Here is a 24,110-nt window from a genome sequence, read left to right as displayed (position 1 = left end):
TCAGGCACTGGCAATTATTACAAAATTGGCCTTAAAGAGGCCCCGCAAATCACACTAAATTGGCTACACCTGCTACACCTGTGCAGGTGGAGCCAGTTCCCTGAACTGCTTCAGATTCAGAAAATGATAGCATATAAAAGGCAAGAGATTGATTCACACAGTCCCACGATTTGATCCTGATTTCCACCCAGTTCCAGCTGTATGATCTAAAGCAGCTATTTCACCTCCCTCAAAGTATTCCATCCAGGAATGACTCATCTCACTGTAACAGTGGGGGCTAAAATAAAATATTAAATGTAAAATATTTGCTTTGTAACAGATGATCCCCAAAGCGGTGATAACTAGTTCTCTAATCCACATTTTTCCACTTCCCCACGCTCCTCGCAAAGGTACTTGGGTTCCCTTCTCACCAGCCTCTTTTAGAAAGGCTGCAGGCTTTGGAGGTTAGACAACAGGATTTCATACTCCAGCGCCAGCTCTTACCACCTATGTTCCCTGACCGAGTGACCGGACCTCTCTGTGCCTATTTCCTCACCTAAACATAAGAGAATTGCTGTTCAGAGGAGTAAATGAAATGAAGAACACACATAGGATAGTGATTAACTACCTGACAGATCACAAAAACTCGAAAAATTTTAGCCTCAATCATTATTCACCAGCCCCCTCTTCGATTTTCTTGTTCGCTTCTCGGAACACTAAGCTAACCCAGCTCAAAAATGGTCGCTTTGGAAAACGGTGTTTTGCAATACAGTAGCGAACAGACCCGAGTCAATTAAAATTAGATAAAATTAAAACTTCTGTTTCTCAGCCGCACTAGCCGCATACACATCCACAGCCTCTCATCATAGCAGAAAGCGCTATGAGACAGACTGGGGCGCTCAGCCTGGCGGGGGGCGGCTCGGGTCAGGGGCGCCCCTGAGTTGCAGAGGCCCCGGAGGGGGACTTCAGCGCGAGAGCCTCGGCGGGGCTCAGACAGGGAGCCGGCGGGCCGAAGCCCCGAGTCTCGGGAGGACCGCAAGGTCACAGAGGGCAGGGATGCCTTACTGCGAAGATCACGGAAAGACATGGCGCTCAAGTGCCCAGGATCCCGAAGTCTCCACCTCTAGCTCCTTAGCTCTTCTGGGTTTCTATGGCAACGCACGGACTCCCCGACGGCGCGCAGCCGGGGCCAAAAGGACTGGAAGAAAAGCAGACCGGGCCGTGTGCGCATGCTCTGTATGTGCCGGAGCGAGGGCGGCCGGCAGGCGGCGTAAAACGCGACGCTGAGGATGTGGGTGTGGCGTCTAAATTCCCTTCAGACACTGCAGATATTTGCACTTGCCGGCACGTTCTGAGCACCTAAGTGACTGTGCAAGGCAGTCTATACTACTTTTCATTCCCGCCTAAACTCCTCCAGAAAGGATGTACAAGATGTCACGAAGCCAGGCCTCCCTTTTGAGTCCTACGCCCGGCACTCTTTTTTCTGGCATGTGTAAAATGGCTGGCCGCACCCAAGCGCCTGCAGCGTGAAGCAGTTGAGGCCACGGACTGCAAAGCGAAGGCCAGAGCGGACAGAGGGGCGGCGAGTAGGCCGAGCCGCAACCCGCGCGTGCGCAGCGGGCTCGGACTTTACGACAGGCCGGAAACCGGCGCGCCGTGGGGTTGTCCTGGCAACTGTGAGCGTAGAAGTTTGGAGCTGGTTTTTGCGCGCGGGGGAGGGAGGGGGCCGATCGGGGGTGCACCGCGCCCAGCCCTTGGCCAGATCAGCTGTGGCCTCGGTTGGGAGCACTCTCTACCAGGCTGCCACGGCGGGGACAGGCAACCGGAAGGGCTGGGGAGGTGAAGTGAGCTGAGCCCAGAATGTGGAAGAAGAAGAGAGACTACCAAAGCTAAGATGCCCTCCGCCCCTGTATTGGTTTTAGTGAAGTAACAGGCACATGAATACGCTGACCTTAAAGATTCTCAAAATAGACCCGCGCATATATGGTCATTAGGATAAATAAAGCCCTTTAGTAGAGAAAGAATAATCGTTTTAGCAAATTATCTTGGAACAATTGGAAATGCAAACAAATGAACTTGCATCCTTACATGTAAAGGGTAAAACCTAAAAACTGACTTTTCTGGAAGAAAACTTGGAAAGCTTTGTGACTGGGTTAAACAAGAGTCCTTAGATACAATACACTAAAAGTATCATCCTTTGAAAAATGTTTTTTGATGAATCGGACTTCATCAAAATTTAGAACTGCTCAAGACACTTTTTAAGAAAATGAAAAGTGTAAGAAACGCCGCGGGAAGAAGGAGCCACCCCTATGGACTGTTGATCAGGGCCTTTTATTGGGCGGTCGCTCTCGGGCAGAACTACCGGGGGCGGGTAAGCAAGGAAGCAAGGGGGGGGGGGGGGGGGGGGGGGAGCGGTCTGTGAAGCAAAGGGAGTCTGGGGGGTAAAGGGAGTCTGCAGAGTCTGTGAGGGTGGGGTGGGGAAGGGTTTTATAGCCCGGCCGGGCCTCCCATATAAGGAAGAAAACGCGGGCTCAGTGGTGATTGGTGTCCAAGGGCTCCGTGTCAGCTCCTGATTGGACGGCGAGGGCTTCATGTCGGCTCCTGATTGGTCGGCTTGGTTGCCGGCCCATCTCCCGGGCTTGTCTGCACCGCCCTCTGCCGGGACATGTCCCGACATGCCCAGGCATGCCTCAACACGCCTGACCTCGCCCTGAACCTTTCATCCTAACCTCACCCTGACCTTACAAAAAGGTAAACCCACAGTCTAAAAGAAAATATTCACAAAACACAGCTGATTAAAGACTTCTGAAATACATAGCAAACTTTCAAAACTCACTGAAGAAAACAATGAGAAAGCAGATCCCAAAATGCTGGGGTCCAGCCCTGGTGGATCCAGGGAATTCGAAGGGTGGACAGCGTTGGTGTGAGAAAAACTTATTTATTGATTGATATAAGATTAGATTAAGAAACGATAGTGTAGTAGGAAAATTAAGTGGAAGAAGAGGGCTGAATAACTTGGATTACACAGAAGACCAATAAAATTCCAGACAAGGAATTTGCACCATCTACGTTGGGCCACCAGCGCTCGCTTGAATATCTAAGGGTGCCTCACCTTAGGCTCCGTTTCGCGCGGGTCTTAACAGCCAGGGCAAGTAAGTAGACTTGGCGAGCCTCTGCGCCACAGATGGGAATTCAGCCTGAAATTAGAGTGGAGAGGAAAGAGAGAGAGACACGGGGGAAACCAGTCCAGCAACTAGCTCCGTTCTCTATTGTTCAGAAGGCCTTTTATACTTTTGATAAAACATGGAGATCAATGGGCAACACAAAGTTATGCAGCGTTAGCAGTCCAGACTCTTATCAAAACCAGGCTTTTCTTTCTGCACACCTAATTGTATACACAAGTCTTAGGTAATTTACATCATCTTCCAGCCAAAAGGGCCAATTAACATTTTACAGCCTTTTTTCTGATAAGGGTTTGTCAACCAGAAGACTTATTTGTGTTGATCTTCCCAAGGTCTAGTGCCACTCTCAGAAAGCACTAAATAAAGTTACATTCTTACACAGCAAAGATACAGCAACTTATAACAAGTAGAGGGAGTACAGTGATTTACAGCAAAAGAGAAGCAATTAACTCAAAAGTCTAGTGTTGCTAACATCAAAACTACAATGTATCTTTTTCTACATCCTGCTTACATTGAGTAACATCCTTCCAGGTGCCTAAAAGATAAAGAATATGGAGGTCTGGCAGCAATCCTTGAGTGAACACTGAAAACCCGTCACCAATATGATTTTTAACTCTTTAGAAAAGGCTCTGTATCTTTAAGATGCTTTCAAGCTTTGTGCCTCTCACAGTTGGGGGGCTGTAAGCAATTCACAGGCTGTAAGAAGTCTGGGGAACCTGTTAGGCAAGCTAGAGAGCTATCAGAGGGGTTTTAACTGAAACATCCCTTTCAAATGCAGAAGACTAAAGCCCTGATTTGACTTTTTCCAGAGAATATCAGAAGAGTGGAAAAGCAGGCAGATTCTTATTTTTTGGGGGGTGGATGCTCAGGAAATTCCAGGGGGAAAACCTGAGGTCTGATTAGCCTTGCCATCAGAGCTCTTGCCGCATGACCTTGTCACGGGTGGAATTCCTCACGTTGGCTCCCGGCACGAAAACTTAGTTCACAAAAGATATGGCAAATGTCAACCAAAAACTAGTCCAGCTAAGAAATGCATAAGTTTATTCGAGCCAACCTGAGGATTATAATCAGGCAAGGAGTCTTTCAGAAAGCTCTAAGGATGGTCCAAAGAGGAAAGCGGTGAGGCTAGTATCTATGTGATCTTAAGTAAGGGGTAGGTGCAATCAAGGGTACAACATTGTAGAGGTTTATTGCTATTAACAAGGAACAGATATTTTAGTTAATGGTTGTAGTTCTTTTCTAAGTAGGCAAGATATAAGAAACTGAATTCATACAATTTCCTCCTGAAAATACCTAACTGTCTGAGGGCAGTTCTGCCAGTCTTCCGAGAGCACAAAATGCCTCGTCCTGATCTTGGCCCTGAAGTTCCTTCGCTGTGTGTTGTATGTAGGTCAGTGACTGTAGTGGCAAATGACTCAATTGTCGTAGAACTGGATGGTGGGTAACATTCTTGGTTTTACAATCTCCTCTCTTTCAGTTTTAATTTCGACCAAGGCTTGGAGACATTTCATGACCAGTGTGTCACACAGCAATAGGAATGTTCACACCCAGGTCAAACAAGGATTTCACCGACAGGCCACTCAATGTGCTATTATTGGACTGTTGACAGCAGCCAAAAGCATCTGGACCATCTTGCCTATCTCTCTAGTCTGTTATGGTTCAGCAAATGGTTTTCTTTTATTGCTTCTTCCCATATCTAGAGTTACACTATTAAAGTCATCAACTTTGGGAATTCCCTGGTGTTCCAGTGGCTGGGAACAGAGGAGGGAATTCCCTGGCGGCTCAGTGGTAAAGAATCCACCTGCCAATGCAGGAGACATTAAGACTTGGGTTTGATCCCTGGGTCACGAAGATCCCCAGAGAAGGAAATGGCAACCCAGTCCAGTATTCTTGTCTGGAGAACCCTATGGACAGAGGAGCTTGGCAGGCTACAGTCCATAGGGTTGCAAAGAGTTGGACATGACTGAAGCAACTTAGCATGCACAAGTAAGTATTTAAACCAAGAACTTCCATTAGGTGTGGCCCAGTATCTCCCTAGGTTGTCTGACCCAGTCTGTCGGCACAAATCGCTGTCTTTAAAGGAACTGTTTATATTGGCCTTGCACATAAAGTTCACCAAACATACCTGCATAGTGATCCCTGACAGGACTAAGAAAGGAACGTTATCTCCTAAGGAGTTATGTGGCTGGTATTAGAAGGAGAAAAATGAATCTTTATAGTTGAGCAGTTTTTCTGCTGCTGCAGAGGTCTGGTTAATGCATAATGTAGACACATAACGCACACTTGAGGAGAGAAGAGGAAGCACAAACGGGGAAAAAACTTATGTTTAAATTTTCTTGCCTTAAAATAATGAGTCTTATTTTCTTACAAGTAATAAACAAAGGAAAGGATGCTTAAGATTAGTCATTAGAGAAATGCATATTAAACTATAAGATATCACTAGGCAGTTATTAGAACAGCTAAAACAACAAACCACCACAAAAAAACCCTGACAGTGCTAAGGGCTTGTAAGGATGGAGAGCACCCTGGACTTTCATACCTTATTGTTGAGAATATGAAAGTGTACATCCACTTTGGAAACAGCTGGTACTTCTTACTAAAGTTAAACATACACTTAACATACAGTTCAGCAATTACTCTCCCAGGTATTCACCAAAGAGAAATGAAAACTACTTATGTTCACACAGAAACCTATACACAAATATTAAGAGCACCTTTATTTATAATTGCCCCAAACTGGAAACCACTTGGGTGCCCCTCAACTTAGAAATGGATAGACACACGTGGTACGATGGATTACCATTCATTTAAAAAAGAAGCAAACTGCTGAAATACACAAAGAAAAACGATGGCTCTCCAATGCCTTATGCTAAGTGGAAGAAGACAGACTCAAAATCCTTCATACTATTTGATTCCATTTATACGACATCCTGAGTAAGATGAAAATATAGAGATAGAAAACAAATTAGTGGTTCCCAGGAGGAGCTGGATACATAATAATGTAATAATGTGTGGGGGGAGGGAGTAATGAAACTGTTCTGTATCTTGTGGTGGTAATTACGTGACAGTATCTGTTTGTCAAAACTCATAGATCTGGGGCCTCCCTGGTGGCTCAGTGGTAAAGAATCTGCCTGCCAATACAAGAGACATGGGAGATGACGGTTTGGTCCCTCATCTGGAAAGATCCCATGTGGTTTTTAATTATAGGCATCGTCAAGTTGTGTGAGGTAGTGGCTTAAGTTTGCATTTCCCCAATGATTCAGGACACTGAACATCTTCTCACGTGCTTATTGACCATTTGTGTATCTTGTTTGGGGAAATATCTATGCAAGTTCTTCACCCATTTTTAAAGCTGATTGTCTTTTTGTTGTTGAGTTGTAAGAGCTCTTTTTGTGTTCTAGATACTACGCTCTAATCAGATACATGGTTTGCAAGTATATTCTCTCATTCTGTAGGCTGTCTTTTCACTTCTTTAGAGTTTGTGCTTTTTTGCAGCACAAAAATTTTCAAATTTTATAAAGACCAATTTATTCTTTTTCTTTTTTTGCTTGTGCTTTTGTTGTTATATCTACGAATCCATTACCAAATCCATGGTGATGAAGATTTCTTCAAAGAGTTTTAATTTTTGTATGCGGTGTGAGGTAGGAGTCCAGTTTCATTTTTCATTCATATATTTTTTAATATTTTCAATTTATTAATTTTTTAATTAAAGGATAATTGCTTTACAGAATTTTGTTGTTTTCTGACATGAAAACAACATGAATCAGCCATTCAGTTCAGTTTAGTCGCTCAGTCGTGTCCGACTCTTTGCAACCCCATGGACTGCAGCACGCCAGGCCTCCCAGTCCATCACCAACTCCTGGAGCTTGCTCAAACTCATGTCCATCGAGTCGGTGATGCCATCCAACCATGTCATCCTCTGTCATCCCCTTCTCCTCCTGCCTTCAATCTTTCCAGCATCAGGGTCTTTTCAAATGAGTCAGTTCTTCGCATCACATGGCCAAAGTATTGGAATTTCAGCTTCAACATCAGTCCTTCCAATGAATATTCAGGACTGATCTCCTTCAGGATGGACTGGTTGGATCTCCTTGCAGTCCAAGGGACTCTTAAGAGTCTTTTCCAACACCACAGTTCAAAAGCATCAATTCTTCAGTGCTCAGCTTTCTTTATAGTCCAACTCACATCCATACACGACTACTGGAAAAACCATAGCTTTGACTAGACAGACCTTTGTTGGCAAAGTAATGTCTCTGCTTTTTAATAAGCTGTCTAGGTTGGTCATAACTTTTTTTCCAAGGAGCAAGCATCTTTTAATTTCATGGCTGCAGTCACCATCTGCAGTGATTTTCAGTTCAGTTCAGTTGCTCAGTCATGTCCTACTCTTTGCGACCCCATGAATCACAGCATGCCAGGCCTCCCTGTCCATCACCAACTCCCGGAGTTCACTCAGACTCACGTCCATCGAGTCAGTGATGCCATCCAACCATCTCATCCTCTGTCATCCCCTTCTCCTCCTGCCCCCAATCTCTCCCAGCATCAATCTTTTCCAATGAGTCAACTCTTCGCATGAGGTGGCCAAAGTACTGGAGTTTCAGCTTTAGCATCATTCCTTCCAAAGAAATCCCAGGGCTGATCTCCTGCAGAATGGATTGGTTGGATCTCCTTGCAGTCCAAGGGACTCCTTCTCCAATAATGCAGTGATTTTGGAGCCCCCCAAAATAAAGTCTGCCACTGTTTCCAGTTTCCCCATCTATTTACCTTGAAGTGATGAGACCAGATGCCATTATCTTAGTTTTCTGAATGTTGAGTTTTAAGCCAACTTTTTCACTCTTCTCTTTCACTTTCATCAAGAGGCTCTTTAGTTCTTCTTTGCTTTCTGACATAAGGGTGGTGTCCTTTGCATATCTGAGGTTATTGATATTTCTCCCGGCAATCTTGACTCCAGCTTGTGCTTCATCCAGCCCAGCATTTCTCATGATGTACTCTGCATATAAGTTAAATAAGCAGGGTGACAATATACAGCCTTGATGTACTCCTTTCCCAATTTGGAAGCAGTCTGTTGTTCCATGTCCAGTTCTAACTTGCTTCTTGACCTGAATACAGATTTCTCAGGAGGCAGGTCACACAGTTTGTTGTGATCCACACAGTCAAAGGCTTTGGTGTAATCAATAAAGCAGAAGTAGATGTTTTTCTGGAACTCTTGCTTTTTCGATGACCCAGTGGATGTTGGCAATTTGATCTCTGGTTCTTCTGCAGCCATAGGTATACACATATCCCCTCCCATTTGATACTCCCTCCCATCTCCCTCCCCATCCCACCCCTCTAGGTTCATACAGAGCCCCTGTTTGAGTTTCCTGAGCCATACAGCAAATTCCCATTGGCTATCTATTTTACATACGGTAATGTAAGTTTCCATGTTACTCACAACATACATCTCACCCTCTCCTCCCCTCTTCCCATGTCCATAAGTCTATTCTCTGTGTCTCTTTCTCCACTGCTGCCCTGTAAATAAATTCAGTACCATTTTTCTAGATTCCGTATATATGCATTGGAATATATCTAATCTAAGACATTTATCTTTCTTGTTCTGACTTACTTCACTCTGTATAATAGGCTCTAGGTTCATCCACTTCATTAGAACCAACTCAAATGCATTCCTTTTTATGGTTGAGTAATACTAAAAAGCAGAGACATTACTTTGCTAACAAAGGTCCATCTAGTCAAGGCTATGGTTTTTCCAGTAGTCATGTATGGATATGAGAGTTGGAGTGTGAAGAAAGCTGAGCCCCGAAGAATTGATGCTTTTGAACTGTGGTGTTGGAGAGGACTCTTGAGAGTCCCTTGGACTGCAAGGAGATCCACCCAGTCCATTCTAAAGGAGATCAGTCCTGGGTGTTCTTTGAAAGGAATGATGCTAAAGCTGAAGCTCCAGTACTTTGGCCACCTCATGCGAAGAGTTGACTCATTCATTGGAAAAGACTCTGATGCTGGGAGAGATTGGGGGCAGGAGGAGAAGGGGACGACCGAGGATGAGATGGCTGGATGGCATCACGGACTCGATGGACGTGTGTTTGAGTGAACTCCGGGAGTTGGTGATGGACAGGGAGGCCTGGCGTGCTGCAGTTGATGGGGTTGCAAAGAGTCGGACACGACTGAGCGACTGAACTGAATAGAATATTCCATTGTGTATATGTACCACAACTTCCTTATCCATTCATCTGTTGGTGGACATCTAGGTTGCTCTTCATTCATATCTTTTTATGTCCAGTTATCCCAGCACTCTTTGTTGAAGTGACTGTTATTTCCTCCATGGAATAATCTTGATAATACTGTTGGAAATAAATTGTCCAGTGATGTACGACTTTATCCTGGGCTCTCTATTCTGTCCCATCGGTCTAGATCTCTAGTCTTGCGCCAGTTCCACACTGTTTTGGTTACTGCAGTGTTGAATCGTATGTAAGAAGTTTTTAAATAGAAAATCTTAGTCTTCAAACTTTTTAAGGTTGTTTTTGGCTTTGGGGTTCCTTTGTAATTCCATATTAATTTTAGGATCAGTTTTCCTGTTTCTGCCTTCGAGGCTGTTGGGATTTTTACAGGAATTGCATTGAATCTGTAGATGACCTTGGAGAGGACTGCTGTCTTAATATTAAGACTTCAATCCACAAACATGGTCTTTTTCCATTTAAGTTTTCTTTTTTGTTGTTTTCTAGTTTTTTAGGGCTGTCTTGCCCTTCCATGATTGATTTTATTCTTTTTGTTCTTTCCTAGTGTATACAAATATAGTTCATTGTGTGTTGATCATGTGTCCTGAGACTGCTCAACTAACTTATTAGCTCTGATAGTTTTACTAGCTCAAATAGGTTCTTTTTTTTCCCCTTTGAGTGTGAATTAATTTCTCTATATAGGACCATGTCATTTGTGAACAGAGAGAATTGAAAAGTTTAACTTTTAAAGAAATTGTTTCCCAAACTGGTGGTATCATTTACATCCCCCCATCCCCAGCAGTGGTTTCTCCAAACGCTTCCTCACACTTGGTGCAATCCACAGGATACTCCATGGCCTACTTATGGGAAAATGGATGGAAGAGTTAAGGGACCTGCCCAGTCACCCAGAACCACCTTCTTGGCATGCTCAAACCACTGATACAGGTCTCACCATGTCTGTGTCCCTAAACATTCATTTTCCACCCACAGATGAGGAAAAGGACACCCCAAGAGGTCAGGTCACCCCAGGGAGTGACTCCCCAGACTGCAAGAGCCAAATTTGTTTTGCGTGCCTGTCCCAAGCCAGAGGGACCAGGGACCTCCCCAAGGTTGTGCCCCGTCCCCTTGCCCACCTTCCACCTTGCCCCTGCTCTGTACATCATCCCTGCCAAACCTGGAGGTCCAAGAGATGAGGGAGTCTTCCCTGTGACATCACAGAGCTGGTTGCCAAGGGAGCCCTGCAGACCCGCCCGCTAGGTGGCGGAGAGCAGAGCCCTGCTGCACATGAGGCCCAGCCGCTCCTCCCCACCAGCTGGCCCTCCATGGAAGCCTTGGTCTGTGCGTTCTCTGAGCTGCGCATAAGAGAAGGTGCCGGGCTGCGGGGAGGAGAGGCAGGAGGAGAGATGCCCTCCTGTCCTGACCTGGGCCCAAAGCCACCAGGGTGGCCCCAGGGACAAGCGTGCTTGGGAGAAGGGAATGGCCATGGGTCCAGGCCACTTGACCCTGGACACTAGAATGCTCTTTTTAGGGCAGGGGACAAAAGTGGGTGGCAGAAAGAGCCTGAAGTCCTGAAAAGATCTTGGTGCTGAGACCAGGTTTCTCAGCCCTCCCTATGGGCTGGGAGGGAGGAGTGCTAAGTTGGATGAGGGGGATGGGAGGCAGGGGGCGGAGTCCACATGACAGACAGGTAAGCTGAGGCTCTGCAGGCCAGGGTGGGGCTCATCCCACCAGCATGGGACTGTTCTCCCCTCACGGGCACTGGGGCCCACCGGCCACACCCTTCTGCTCTCCCCTCCACAGACGCAGTGAGCTGGGCCCAAGGACACACCAGTCACCCCGACACACCACCCAATATCTACGAGGCGGGCCTGGGGGCCCAGCAGCAGCAGTGCCCCAGTGCCCAGGGAAGCAAGCCCAAGAACTTCCGGCTGCGCCACCTCCGGGGCCTGGCTCTCTACCTGCCAGGCCACTTGCAGCCTGCTGGCCAATGTGAGAGCCACTGGCTGGGTCGGCTCCTGGCTGGGGGCTGCCTGCCACAGCCCGAGGGCCTCGTCTGGCCCCTAGACTTAGCACAGGGGACTGTGGGCCAAGGTAACAGCCACCACTCAGCCCTTCTGGAAGCTCAACTGCCCAGGGACAGCCGGGGAAATACAGGTGAGCCTGTCCAGGTGACACAGAGCTAGGGCAGGAGTGCCAGACCCAGGGCAGGGGTGGGCTAGGCACTCAGACGGACCCAGGTAGTCCCCTCCACTCCTGAGCTGCCTGGGTACCTGTCCTAGCTCTCCACTCAATGAGGGACCTTAGGCTGCTTTCCCCCACTGGCCATGCCTCAGAATCCTCATTTGTAAAGTGAGGGGTGTAAGTTACAGAAGGGTCTTTCCTGCTTGAACCATGTCTCCCTCTTTCTCCTCCCCTGTGGGGTTTTCTTTAAGGAGAACTGCCCCCCTCCCCTCTGGCTTGGAAGGATGCCAGGTTCAGCGGTCACAGGGTGGGCTGACAGCCTCCCCTGGGTCCCTCTGATCGACTCCTCTCTCTCCCTCTTTTCTCAGCTTCCAGTTCCAGCATAGACCCAGCCAAGGGTGCCCACTCCCAGTCTGGTTCCCCTGAAGGCTTAGGGCTCAGGCCTAAGAGATCCTGGGGGACCCCAGAGGAGACCACATGTCCCTTGTGCAAGAGAACCCGCTCTGGGGGCCTGGAGAGGCCGTAGGGATCCGAGTGCCAGGGCTGGTTCTCCCAGCTCAGGACAGGAGGGGAGAGGGTGGCACCAGGAACAGGAGGAGACAGGTCCGGGGTGGGGGGGAAGGGCACAGCCCCCACCAGTAGCACCCCCACACCGAGACACCCGGGCAGCTGCCCAGCACCAGAGCCTGGGCCAGCCTTGGGAAAGCTTGAGGGTGGAGGGAGGGAGGAAGAGGTCCCACGAGAGGGACAGAGAAAAAGAAAGCAGCCAGGGCATGCCCCTGCAGCCTGCTTCAACTCACGTCAGCCACGGGTACTGCGGAGGCTGGGTGGAGTGGAGAGCTGGGCTCCCGAGGGGCCGGGGAGCCTACAGATCTAATGTCAATAAAAGCCAAGGCCTGCGCTTCAGTCCCTGGGTTTGTCTGTCATCTGGCCACTTGGGTCAGAGAAATGGCCCCTTCGCACGTGTGCTCTGAGAGCTAAGTTCGGTGTCGCTCCCAGGAGAATCCGAGGTGCTCCCACCCCAAAGAGGGTGCCGTCCTCCTCTGGGTGGGCAGGGTCCCGGCAGGCCTACCAACAGGGCGTGGTGTTCTGGGTGAAGAGGGCAGAGGACAGAGAAAGTTAGGTCCGGCTCAGGGAGGATGTCGGGAAGGAAAGCAAGTTCCCAACCCGGACAGAAATGTTGGCCCTGGCCCCACGCCACCCACCACTGAGGCCACAGTGGAGCTCACACTCCCTGGGGACCCCGGCCACCCTGATTCTCCAGGCAGAATGGGCACAGCCCTTCTCCCCGCAGGGCGAGACTCCAGGCACCCAGGCATGGGGTTGCTGTACCGGGAGGTCCTCACCCTGGCCCTGCTGCCATCTGGGCTGGGCCACTCTCTGTCTTGGGGGCTGTCCTGTGTGCTGTCCCTGGCCTCCATTCACTGGATTCCAAGAGTACCCTCCTCCCAGTGCGGCAACCACAGCCTCTGGGTGGTCTCATGTCCCCTGGGGGGGCAGAATCACTCTGGCCAAGACGCCCCGCTCCACATCACTGGGCTTTGGCCTGTGGAGATTGGATGGGAGGATCCGGGTTTGCCTCCATGATCCTCGCCATCTCTGGCTTCCTGTCCTGGCAGCCCGAGCGGGGCCAGCACCTACCTGCCCCTCTCATGGGCCTCTGTCAGACCACACATGATGGTGTCAAGCACATTCTGGACGTCGGAGAGCAGGCACCCTTCCAGACACAGGGGAAGGCTCCCTCAGGCCCTGCCCTAGACCTGTATCCTCGGACGGCAGATTCTGGAGACGCTGGTCCCTAGTTGTGGGGGGGTGGGGGTGGGGGTCCAAGTTGGAGCCACCAGCCCCAGGCCCTGTCCCACAGGAGGGCCATCTGGAGGAGGACCAGCTCTTGGGGACCAATGCACCCAGGCTGTGGAGGGGCCCGACCTCCACAGGCTGGGCTCTCAGGCCCACTGCTCACAGCCGTGTGGCTCCTGGGCAACTCCCAGCCCCTCAACCAGTTTTCCTCATTTGTCTGATGGAGGGACAAGCATGACCCCTGTCCCCAGGGAGGCCAGAGGCAGAGCCCCCGCCTGACCACTGCCTTGTCATCAGTTCTAAAGCCTCTTCCAAGGCTACATTCCTTAGCAGGGGAAGTTACAACTAAAATTGTAAAAAAAACAATTGCCCATTGAGCTGGAAGCTGGCCTCGGGACTTGCCAGGGGACAGGCAGCTCCTGGGCCGCCCTCAGCCTCAGGGTGGGCCCAAGGAGCAGGGCCAGGAGTGCAAAGAGCTGTCAAAGACCGAATGTGACCAACTGAAGTCTATTTATTTGTTTGTAATGAGAAAAAACACTACAATCTGTTCAACACTGGGCTGGACACTGCAATGATTAGGGGGCGGGGATGGAGGGGCAGGGCAAGGCCTCTGAGCTCATTACCAATGTCCAAGGTGGAACCTTCTGGAAGACTCTTCCCTTACCCCAAGAGCCAGGAAAAAAAAAAAAAAATCACATGGTCATCGTTGATTCAGATTAGGGAGGACACCTAGCTGGGCCTCAGCGTGAAGCTTATGTCAGCTCAGAGGAGGGGAGGCCAAGGCCCTTCTGCCCAGATGCCCTTCATCCCAGGAGCCCTCAGGCTTGGAAGTTCCAAGGGAGGGAAGGACGCGGTCACACAGCCCCACCTGCCGTGTTCCCTCTCCAGCTCTTGGGCCATGCACAACTCTGCACCACCCCATCTGTTCCAGAAGGCAGGGCGGGCAGCGAGTAGCTCTGGGGGATCCGTGCACACTCCTCCCAGAGTTTCTGCCCCAGAGGCGGAGGGATCACAAGGCACGTGACTGCCCCCAGCCTCAAAGGCCGGGTCTCACTTGGTCAACGCGGTGTGCAGCGTCGTCCCGTCCCTTCTGTACCCAGCCAGGTCTCGGAGCTGCAGCTCACAGGGCTGGGGGCCTGGGGGGCGAGGACCCTGGAGATCCTTGTCAGCACACATCCTCAGCCTGGCTCCCCATGGCAGCTCAGGTGAATGGCACGTCCACCGTCGGCCGGGCAGCTCCGGTCACCCGGGACAGAATGGAGCCAGCCCGTGGGAGGACTCATCCTCCAGGCAGGGGTGTGAGCATCCAGCCTGTTATCCTGAAGCCCATGTGGGGAGCAGAGCCTGAGAGTCGGAGCTCAGGCTGTGGGTGAGGGGCCTCCCTGGCTGTCCCCCAGGAGCCCCAGCCCCAGGTGAAGGGATCAGATTGCTCCCAGCCCCCGGGCCTCTGGGGGCTGGTTCTGGACGAGGGGCTGGTGTTCCTGCTATTCGACCCCTTGTTGTTCTCAGGCTCCTGTGTCTTTAGGGTCAAGTGTGTCTGTAACACTTGGGTTCCTCCCTCCGAGAAGTTAGTTCTGGCTTTGGAGGAAGGAGCTGGAAGGAACGGGCTGAGTAGTGGGGGAGGCCGGTGAGGGGCACAGAGAAGAAGCCCCTTCCCAAGGCCTTGCGCCCCGGGGCAGCGGAAAAAACAGACCACAGTGAATGCTGCCACCAGAGCCGCCCGTGAGGCCGGTGTGCACACGCAGGGCCGGGCCAGGGCTCAGCGGAACTGAAGGTTTTCAGAGCAGGTAGGAGGCCTGGGAGAGCCTGTGGGGTAGACAAGAAGGGAGCAGGGTGAAGGCCAGGGCGGAAATGCTCTGCCCCTACCCCGGGGAACTGGCCTAGGAGCTCCAAGCCAGGCACTGGCACTCCTCCAGGCCCAGAGTCCCTTCCAGGGACCACCAGCTCCCCTCGGCCCCAGCACAAACCATGGCACCAACAGGGGTGCCAGCCCAGGAGGCCGCGGAGCCCTTCTGTGTGGGCTCGGCCCCCATCACAACCTGCTCCAGGTCGTGTCCACGCATGAGTGCACCCTGGTGTTCCCATGGTTCTCAGAAGTGGCCGTGTCCAGACTGGGCACTCAGCCAGAGCTCAGAGAGTGCACGGGTGCCACCGGCGCTGTCAAGGTCACGTGTACACCCAGGGAAGCACGGCCGGGGACACGGTGGCACCACGGCCCTGGGAAGAAGCTGAGCACCCGGGGCCCAGGGGAAAGAAACTTGATCTTTCGGTAACTTTTCAACTTTTGAACTGTGTAAGTATGTTTTTTTAAAAAAGAAGTTTAGGACGTGAAAAGACAACGCTCTGGCCAGGGCTTAAGGACTCTGCTTTTCCTCCACAAGTTTCCGAGAAGCGGTCAGGGACCCCCCTGGCCCTGGGCTCTGTCACCCATGACCTGTGTGGCAGATGCCCACCTGGGGCTGCCTGTCCTCACTGCTGACGGCGTGGGACCCCCCCCCATCATTTCCCTGACCATCACCCCCTAGGTTTTGCTCCGCTTCCCGCACCCCCTGCTTGGGGTACCTGGGGAGACAGGGCATGCCCCACGTTGCTCTGCTCCCGAACCCGCGTAGCACCGGCCTGCAGCTGGAGCGGGCCGACGGGCCCGGCAGGTGGCCGCCAGTTCCTCTGCAGAGGACAGCCGCAGTCAGATGGCCAGGAAGGCGGCGTCCGCCAGATGCCGGGGGGTGGGGCCCGGCGGAGGCTGCCTGGCTGGCGTCACATGGTCCGGCTGTACTCGATGCCACCCTTGGCGGAGATGCTCGACCATGGCAGGAAGCTGCAGAGCAGGCTCTGGGCCTGGCGGTAGATCCTGTGTGGGATGGAGCAGGGGCTCAGGTTCGCTAGCGCGGAGCCCAGGTGCTGGATGTAGTCCGTGCGGCTCCGTTAAGGAAGATTCCACCTCGCCTGCCCCAACACCCTGGGCCACTCGGTCAGCACGGTGACCCGCAGGGGCTGCCTGCACACAACACACCGCTGCTGTAGGTGGCCATAAGCCTGCACGGCCTCTGCAGGGCTGGGAGCCCCACCAGATGGAGGGGGCTCTGCTGTGCAAACACAGGACCTTCTGAGTGCAGCCCCACACACCCAGACCTGACTGAGGCTGGACGTGACTGGGTGCCGTGGGCGGGGTCTGGTGGAGCAAGAGCTCCTGCTGCCCCTAGCAGGGCCCTGTCCCTGTGACGAGGAGGGGTCTGCAGTCCTGACCCCGTGGATGCCTACAGAGAGCTCCCCGCTTCACGTGAGCCAGGCCTGCAGGCTTTTGGGTCACCCCTGTCTTTCCCGTTTATCTCCCTATGAGATGGATAAAGCCTGGACTCATTCGTTTCACTTCCGTCTCTCACATACACACATTATTTTGTGGGCCGCTCCCTGTGACTGTTAGGAAGTCTCCTGGCCTCCATCGAATCTGTCAAGGGCCAGAGAGAATTGGCCCTTGAAGAGGAAGGTTGAAGAGGAGGGTGGAGGGCAGGGAAACCCAGCTGGGTCACGCACCCGATAAGGAAGGTTTGAATCCAGAGTTCAAAATCAACAAACAACTCTTTTCGCCTCCCGTGCTTGCTTTCTCCCCTGTCAGCACTAGAGCGGGGGTTTCTGTCTGCCTTAGTCACTGCTGTATCCCCCTCGACCTCAAATAGGTGGCTCTCAGGAGATACTGGACGGATGGATCTTGGGCCAGGCTGACGTCCAGGAAGCACCTACTTTCCCAGCATCCACACCCAGACCATTATATCCTGTCAAGAGGTGCTGGTCAGAGTTGCCCACAACACTTGGGTCCCATGAACTTGGCCCCAGGGATGCCACGTGAAGGCAACCGTGGCTTCAGTTGGCTCACAAACCCCACTAGGAAGCCACCACCCCTCACCCCACAAGAGAAAGGATATAGGATGGTCCAGGGCGGGTGGCCGCCGTTGATGTAGAGGACATAGGTAAAGCCATCTTTGAGGACCCCGCGGATGGAGTAGTAGTAAGGGAGATAGTGATGCTGCTTGAAGTCTCTGTTCTCGTAGAAGCTTATGGCTGTGCTGTTGGTGGTGAGGACGTGCAAGTAGATGGCTTTGCAGTGGTCCTGGGCAGTGGTTGATATGTGATCCTTTAGACTCTCAAGTAACAGGGACCCTGAGGGGTGAGAGGAAAGGGGTGGTCGGGGGAAGGGAGCATGAGGCAAAGGCTGACCTTCCAGAACCACCCATCGCCAGAGTCCCTAACATCTGACCCCCTGGTGGGGCTTGTCGGGTGAGGCTCGAATGTCCCGGACAAGGATGTGAGCCGGCCATGGTCCCTCCCAAGGGCTGGGCCTACAGCGAAACTCACTGCCCTCTTAGCCCAAGAAAGCATGGAATGGATGGGCCTGGGTTACGAGGGAAGACCCTGACGCTCACTGGCAGCGTGGGACAGGAGTTTGGAGCTGTGCTGGCGGCAGGGCCCTCAAGGGTGGCAGGCATCCGATAAACCATGGTTGGGACTGTTCCTTCAATTACACTTCTACTCTTAGTCAAGAAAACCCTGGGGCCGGACGTGAGCTGGGGGTGTGGTGAGAGGGCACGGTAAGAGGGGCCCACTGTCTAATGAGGATGCCCGGGAGGGGTTATTCATCTGATCTCACCGGATCTGGGAAGGAGGCCACAGCAGAAAGACCCGGCGAAACGGGAAAAGAAGACAGGCTGAAGGCTGAGAGAGGTGGGGCCGGCAGACTTGTCAGGGGCAGGGAATGAAGGAAGGGTACGAGTCTGGGCCTGACAGAAGGCCAAGGGATAGAGCAAGAGAGAGACCGAACAGGTCTTATGAGAGAGTCGGCAGGGAGCAGGGGTGAGCCGGCGGGGCTCACAGGCCTCCCCTTACCTATCCCGTGCTTCCTGAACTCCTTCACCACTCCCAGGCTGAGGATGTACGCGACCTGTGTGTCCACGGAGAAGCTGGAGGCCAGAATATCTCCGTCCTAGAGAGAAAGTCAGAGACGGGCGGGTCAGCAGTGGAGGCCCCGGTCCCGCTGCAGGACACGCACAGCTCCCAGGCCGACTTCCGGGACACACACCCAGGGGAACACCAGGGCAGGAGACCCCAGGACAGGGGACAATGGAGAGCCACCCCACCCCCATGGAGGCGAGAGGCTGTGGGCCCTTCCGTGAGAAACCGCTGCTAACAGAGCACGTGCAGAGCTGCTTTTCTTGGGGCGGGTGGCAGACCACGTGGGAGGGTTAGCAAAGCCGGACCAGAGCTGTCACGGCGGGAAGAAGCGCCGCTCAGGGGGCCCTCGGTCCGTGTCAGTCCACGTGCCAAGAGACAAGGCGGCCCCATGAGGCGCGGGCGCTGTAACTGAAGGACCCCACACAGTCCCATGGGGTCCTGGAGTACAGGGGGAGGCAGGCGGGGGCAGCCGAGAGACATGACAGCCCACGTGGCCTCTTGGTTCCAAAGATGGACCACCGGACTGAGAGTCACGCCTCTGACCAGGACCAGGTTCTCATGTTCTTCTGCCTCACGAAGAACCGGAAGGCTCTGCTGTGTGTGTGGTTTTCACTCCTTCACTGGAAAGGACACTTGTGACTCGGCCTGTGTCCCATCCCGTGCTTACTAAGTGGCTCCAGGTGCTGGATCAGGGGCGGCCAGGCCCATTCTCACCCCAGCCTCCGCCCCACAGTTAACCTGGATGCAGGCGGACACGCCTCCGGCCTCAGGGAGGAAGCCTCCTTCCGGCTCTTGTGACTCGAAGCCACAGGAAGCCCGGGTACCGATCACCCTCCTCCCTACTTCACAGTGGTCACTGTGAAGCCCACGGTCAGGTTGTGCAACTTAATGCATGTATGACTGTGTCACAAACACACAGAATGAAACCAACCACTTAGGACTCTCACACGCTATCTAGGCTCCCGAGGATGGGGCCCAGAACAGGCAGCGTCCAGAGGTGTCAGCCCCTAAGCCATCACTGCAGACACTCACCTCCTTGTGTATCTTGGTCCGATTCTTAATTTCAGCTACAATCATCCCCACGATGTCACCCCTGTAGGTTGCGGCGAGGGAAAAGAACTTCTTGTTGGAGGTGATATCACGATACCATGAGTCTGGGTACCTGAGGAGGAGACAAACGCAGGTGGACCAGCCGAAGGTCAGGTCCAATCACCGCTGTGCTTCAGAGAGTGGAACCACGGGGGACCCTTGGCTGCTCCGTCCACCACTCAGGGTCTGCCCACCACCCAGTCTCCACCAAAGTGCATCACCCTCAGAGGTGCAACTTCTGATAGCCGTTATCTGTCCAGATGGGACCGTTCACTGCTGAGTGGCCTTTGAATTTTGGGCACACGAGGGTAAGGTGTGTCCAGAGCTGCTGGGGCTGCTCAGCAAGAGCCCCAAGGGCAGCAGGGAACAGAGCAGCGAGGCAGTGCTGAAAAGGCAGAATCAGCTGCAAGCCAGGAGACTCAGACAGGTGGGAGTGAGGGGTGGTTTCCTGATGGGCTAGGTTAGCCCGGGATTCGTTTCTTGGGACCAAGAGCAGAAGAGGGTCTCGGACCCCCCCTGCAGACCCAGGGAGGTGCTCTGCTCGGGTCTGCTCTGTAGAGGCCACTGCCCCCTCCCCCCGTCAGAAAGTTCCACAGAAGCTGAGCATCACCCTGCCTCCTCTCCTGGTCCCTGTCAGTCCCACCTTCTGACCAGCAGTGTCAAGCTGGCACAGTGGCCAGGAGTGAGCCATCACACGGCCCGAGGGGACTACAGTTCTGTCCACCGTCTTTAGAACCTGAGGCCTCCAGCCCAGCCATCTCCAAGGAGGCAGGAAGGCCGGGCTCCTCAGAAGCTCAGAGACTCCGGCCGGTGAGGCTCCAACTGCCCCAGGTCACCCTCAGCAGGGTCTACTCCACAGACTTGCTGGATTCCTGTCCAGTGGTGGGACTGTTGGGCTGATGGTCACTTTCTATGAAGCCACTGCTAGCCCACAGCACACTCCCATCAGGGAAGTAAGGGGTGGGCAACCGGCTTCAGCAGGTCTGAGGCTGAGACTCATGGAGATGTGATGCTGGCAGGATCGTGTTTATTTTCAATTTTTAAGAGTTTGTACTATTTTTCCTCACTATAAATGCAGGAAACAGAGACAAGCAAAACCAGACAAAACTTGTAGTTGCTAATCACCCAGCCAAAGAATTACCAAAAACATTTGCTACATGGCACATCTCCTCCTAAGCTTTTATCTTGCACATGCTTTCAAATAAAAGAGGGATTGTGGTATATTCTGGCTTCTGGTCTGCTTTTTTCACCTACTATCTCACACATACACACACAAACATATAAACCTCGAGGACAGGTTTCTTTGCCCCTGGCTGGATAATATTGTACTTCTGCGTGTACATCCCCTGATGTAGGGAACCAATTCCTTTCTGTTAGGACACTTAGGTTGCTTCTCGGTTTTCTGAATGTCATAAGCAGCACTGCATGAAGCTGTCTTGTAACTGAAGATTCTCAGCAAGGCCCTTCCCGATCTCTGTATAAGAACACGGTGAGGGCCAGAGAGACCAGGGGCCCCAGGGAGCAGGGCCTGGGGCCCCGACGCGTGAGGGGGCTCTCGGTCACCAAGGCACCAACATAGCGAGCCCCCCAGCTTCAGCACTCTGTCCACAGGACCCCTGCCACCCCCACCCCAATCCCCACTCCAATCCCCACCTGCAGACCCGCTGGACTTACTCGATGGGGAACCAGTCGCCGCACAGGTGCTTCACGGTGTCTATGTCATCGTGGCAGAGGAGGCGCAGGCTGACCTCGCTGAGCGCGCTGGACGGCACCGCCTCTGTCATTCACACCTGTGGGGGAGGGGCGTCAGGAGGGCGGCGCACCCCGCCGAACCTCCTCCTCAGGCAATCTGCAAGGCTGGCGGGATGGGAAGGCTCACAGCGGCCCCACGGGTGGAGGCCTCTCCCTTCCTGAGTGTTCCTGCACCAGGCATCACAGACACCCCACCCTGCAGAGAAGGCCTGGGCGGATAGGGATACCCAGCGGCCCCCTCCCTGCTCACCGGGGACGCTCCTGAGCCCCGTGGAGGGCAGCTGGCCTCTGTTCTCTCCTGCCTCAGCCCCACTGAGCTGCACACTGAGTGCCCACACCCACCCCGCTTCCCCTCACCCGCTGTTCCTCCACTGGGAGGGCACACGGCCCCGCCTCTCTGCCTGGGTCAGTGGTATCCTATGACCCAGAGCTCAATGGCCCCAGGCCTGGGCATGGGGGCCCCAGGGACCTGCTGGATTCAGAGTGGCACTTATGGGGTGGGCTGTTTCTCCTCCCTCATCCAGGAGATTTAAGATTCATGTACAGAGAAAGACTTCGAGAGATGCCGAAGTTCAAGTCAAGGGCCACGAGTTGCAACGACGAAATCAGGAAGCTACGCTCAACCCAGACAGGAGGGTCAAGCGTGGGCTCTGACGAAGCACCTACATGCCCAGGACAAAGCAATCGCCAAGGAAAAGCCGAACCCTGCGCCCCCTGAGATCCTGCAGCCACAGGACCCCCAGGGATGGAGGCCAGCTTGCCAGTGCCTCTAGTAAAATACACAAAGCCCTTAGGGCCCCCGCCTAAAGTGCTGGGTCTGAAGCAGATCAAGCCTCCAGGCCACCCGGTACATGGGCACCATGACCTCTGACACACACAGAATGGGTGGCATTCTACATGACAGCTGCCTGCTCTCTTCAAACACTCAATGTCATTAAAAAAAACAGAAGTAGAATGAAAGAGACAGGGAGACCTACAACCAAACATGATGTGCAAACTCCTTCTGGAAAACACAAAAAGTCAAACAACATTTGGGAGAAACTTAAACATGGGCTAGACGCCAGAAGATGAATTTATTATGAAATGATCATGAACCTGTTACTGTCTCAGATGTGGAAGGTGGAGTGCTCCTGTAGACCGTCTTCGAGATGCTCTGCTGAAATACCTGAGAGCGAGGCATCATCGGGTTTAAAACTAAATAACTCAAAATCTTTTCAACTGCTTAGGAAGCAAATGTGACAAAATGCTGTTAGCGGTTGCATCTAAAGTGGCAGGTTTATATAAAACAAGAACTGACTGTTTATTCCATTTTTCTATGCATTTGAAATTTTCCTTAACAAAAGTTGCAGTTGGGGCAGGGGAAATGACAGTTCTGTGCAGGGGACACCATGAGGGCCCAGGCAATGCCAGAGGCCAAAGGGTGCCCAAGGCCAGAGCCCTCCTGCTGCTGGAAGCGCCACACCCTCCTCTTCCCTGAAGACCGGCTCCAGGAGGCTGGTCTGGGGTTTGATGAGCACAGGCCAGCCTGAGAAATGGGGTGACAAGACTGCCTGCCCGCATCACCCTTGACAGAGCTCCAGGTGTCTCACTGGCTGTGCCCACCAGGCTCTCGACCAAGAGCTGGGGTCCTCTGAGCTCTGCAGGAGGAGCTGCAGGACAGGAGGCGTGGGCTCACCCTCCGCAGTCTCTCCCCAGAGTTGGCAGGACAAGTGCCAGCGACCAACAATCTCAGTTGCAGAGCGCGGCCGCAGGCAGATGCTGGGTACCTGGGGAGCTGGTGCCACAAGGAGCACCAGGAAGCAAGGCTTTGACCTGTGGTACCTGCACCAGGGGGCTGACTACAAAGAGGCTGGAGTGGGCACTTCCTGAGAGGACGGAAATGTTTTGCACGTTGACGGTAGTGGTTACGTACACAAACGTATATACACGTATATTGAGCTCATTGGGTATATTCTGTTGTATGTATATTAAACGTCAATAAAGTTGGTTTTAAAACATTTTAAAGGTTGAGGAGCGACAGCAAAGGGAGAGACTGACAATAAGTGAGCAACTTGCCCGTCCTGGGATTTACACGTTTTCACCCTAGTGTCCTTGTGACAATGCTCTTGACCAAAGGGGCAGGATTCCCCTGTTCAGTGTTCACGAAGAACACTGGCCTCAAAGACACACAGCTATTTGTGGATTCTCACATCCCTATTAAAAGTACTTGGATGTTTTCAAAGGCCGTTCTTTAGATGTCTCGATTTAAAAATAGAGACATGTCACATCTAACTAAGGGGAAATGTAATATATTATTGTGCCTGATCTGCCCGAGCCCAACCGACCGGAGTGGAGGAGGGAGAATCCGGCACCCACGTGCCAGAAAGAAAGGGATGTTCGGGGGGTTGGGGGTGGTCAAGATGGAAGGGGTACGGTGGGCAGTGCTGGTCCACCACTGGGGGAGAGGCCGGGAGACTGACATCTGACACCTGTGGGGACCCCCCTTGTCCACCTGGAACCTTCAGCCAAGCACTGACCTCCTGCTGCTATGTGCTGCCCTACGGGCTTAAGGGACAAGGACTCAGAAGACTCACTGGAGGACAGAGGCGGCAGGTGAACCGGAGCAAAGCCCCCGAGTCAGCCCTTTGTCCCGAGCCCCAGGGGGCTGGAGGCACAGGTACACAGGCCACCTTTCTGTGCATTTCCCTACGAAGACACAGACACACAGATCCTACAATAGCAGGGACACGCTGCGCAGAAGACACAGTTCAGGCCTGCAGCAAGAGTTCTCCTGGGCTTGCCAGGTCTGCCTCCTGCCCTTGGCCTTCGGGGGTGGGCGAGAGGAACATTTCTAGAAGGGACAGAAATTGGATTCTCCAACACGATGAAGGACCAGCCCTCTTACCTCTCCATCTGTCCTTTCTCCTTCCCTAAACCTCGTCCCCATGGGCTGTCTGCAAGAGTCATCTTCCTTCTGAGCTGAAATGACCTCTCGGGT

At 52.7% G+C, this 24,110-nt stretch overlaps 3 protein-coding genes across 14 annotated transcripts in view; 1 reads left to right on the top strand and 2 right to left on the bottom strand.

Moving 5' to 3' along the window:
* The window catches only part of CLUAP1 (clusterin associated protein 1), a 31,622-nt gene extending 30,501 nt beyond the window's left edge, over nucleotides 1–1,121 (bottom strand). For 7 of the 8 annotated variants that reach the window (XM_042239940.2, XM_004020738.6, XM_042239938.2 and 4 more), the window contains exon 1: nucleotides 1,045–1,121. In XM_042239940.2, the coding sequence (XP_042095874.1) occupies nucleotides 1,045–1,066 (22 nt within the window). In that variant the 5' untranslated portion in view covers nucleotides 1,067–1,121. Of the gene's footprint in view, nucleotides 1–607 lie in introns of all 8 variants that reach the window. The other variant, XM_012104035.5, reaches the window with a different exon arrangement.
* Nucleotides 1,122–10,686: 9,565 nt separating this feature from the next.
* Nucleotides 10,687–12,173, top strand: C24H16orf90 (chromosome 24 C16orf90 homolog). Its single transcript, XM_042240668.1, has 3 exons — nucleotides 10,687–10,732; nucleotides 11,096–11,518; nucleotides 11,914–12,173. Exons 1-3 carry the CDS (start codon nucleotides 10,687–10,689, stop codon nucleotides 12,069–12,071), a joined length of 627 nt encoding a protein of 208 aa, XP_042096602.1. The 3' UTR covers nucleotides 12,072–12,173.
* Nucleotides 12,174–13,836: 1,663 nt separating this feature from the next.
* NAA60 (N-alpha-acetyltransferase 60, NatF catalytic subunit) overlaps nucleotides 13,837–24,110 on the bottom strand; it is a 26,049-nt gene continuing 15,775 nt past the window's right edge. For 4 of the 5 annotated variants that reach the window (XM_012104033.5, XM_012104032.5, XM_042240561.2 and 1 more), the window contains 6 exons: nucleotides 21,056–21,171; nucleotides 19,325–19,454; nucleotides 18,227–18,323; nucleotides 17,269–17,503; nucleotides 15,908–16,259; nucleotides 13,837–15,151 (listed from right to left, as the gene is read on the bottom strand). In XM_012104033.5, coding sequence (XP_011959423.1) covers nucleotides 16,103–16,259; nucleotides 17,269–17,503; nucleotides 18,227–18,323; nucleotides 19,325–19,454; nucleotides 21,056–21,165 — 729 coding nt within the window. In that variant the 5' untranslated portion in view covers nucleotides 21,166–21,171 and the 3' untranslated portion in view covers nucleotides 13,837–15,151; nucleotides 15,908–16,102. Of the gene's footprint in view, nucleotides 15,152–15,907; nucleotides 16,260–17,268; nucleotides 17,504–18,226; nucleotides 18,324–19,324; nucleotides 19,455–21,055; nucleotides 21,239–24,110 lie in introns of all 5 variants that reach the window. The other variant, XM_042240560.2, reaches the window with a different exon arrangement.

Source organism: Ovis aries, chromosome 24 (genome assembly GCF_016772045.2).
Source record: "Ovis aries strain OAR_USU_Benz2616 breed Rambouillet chromosome 24, ARS-UI_Ramb_v3.0, whole genome shotgun sequence".
NCBI lineage: Eukaryota > Metazoa > Chordata > Mammalia > Artiodactyla > Bovidae > Ovis > Ovis aries.
This window is presented reverse-complemented; position numbering and strand designations above follow the sequence as displayed.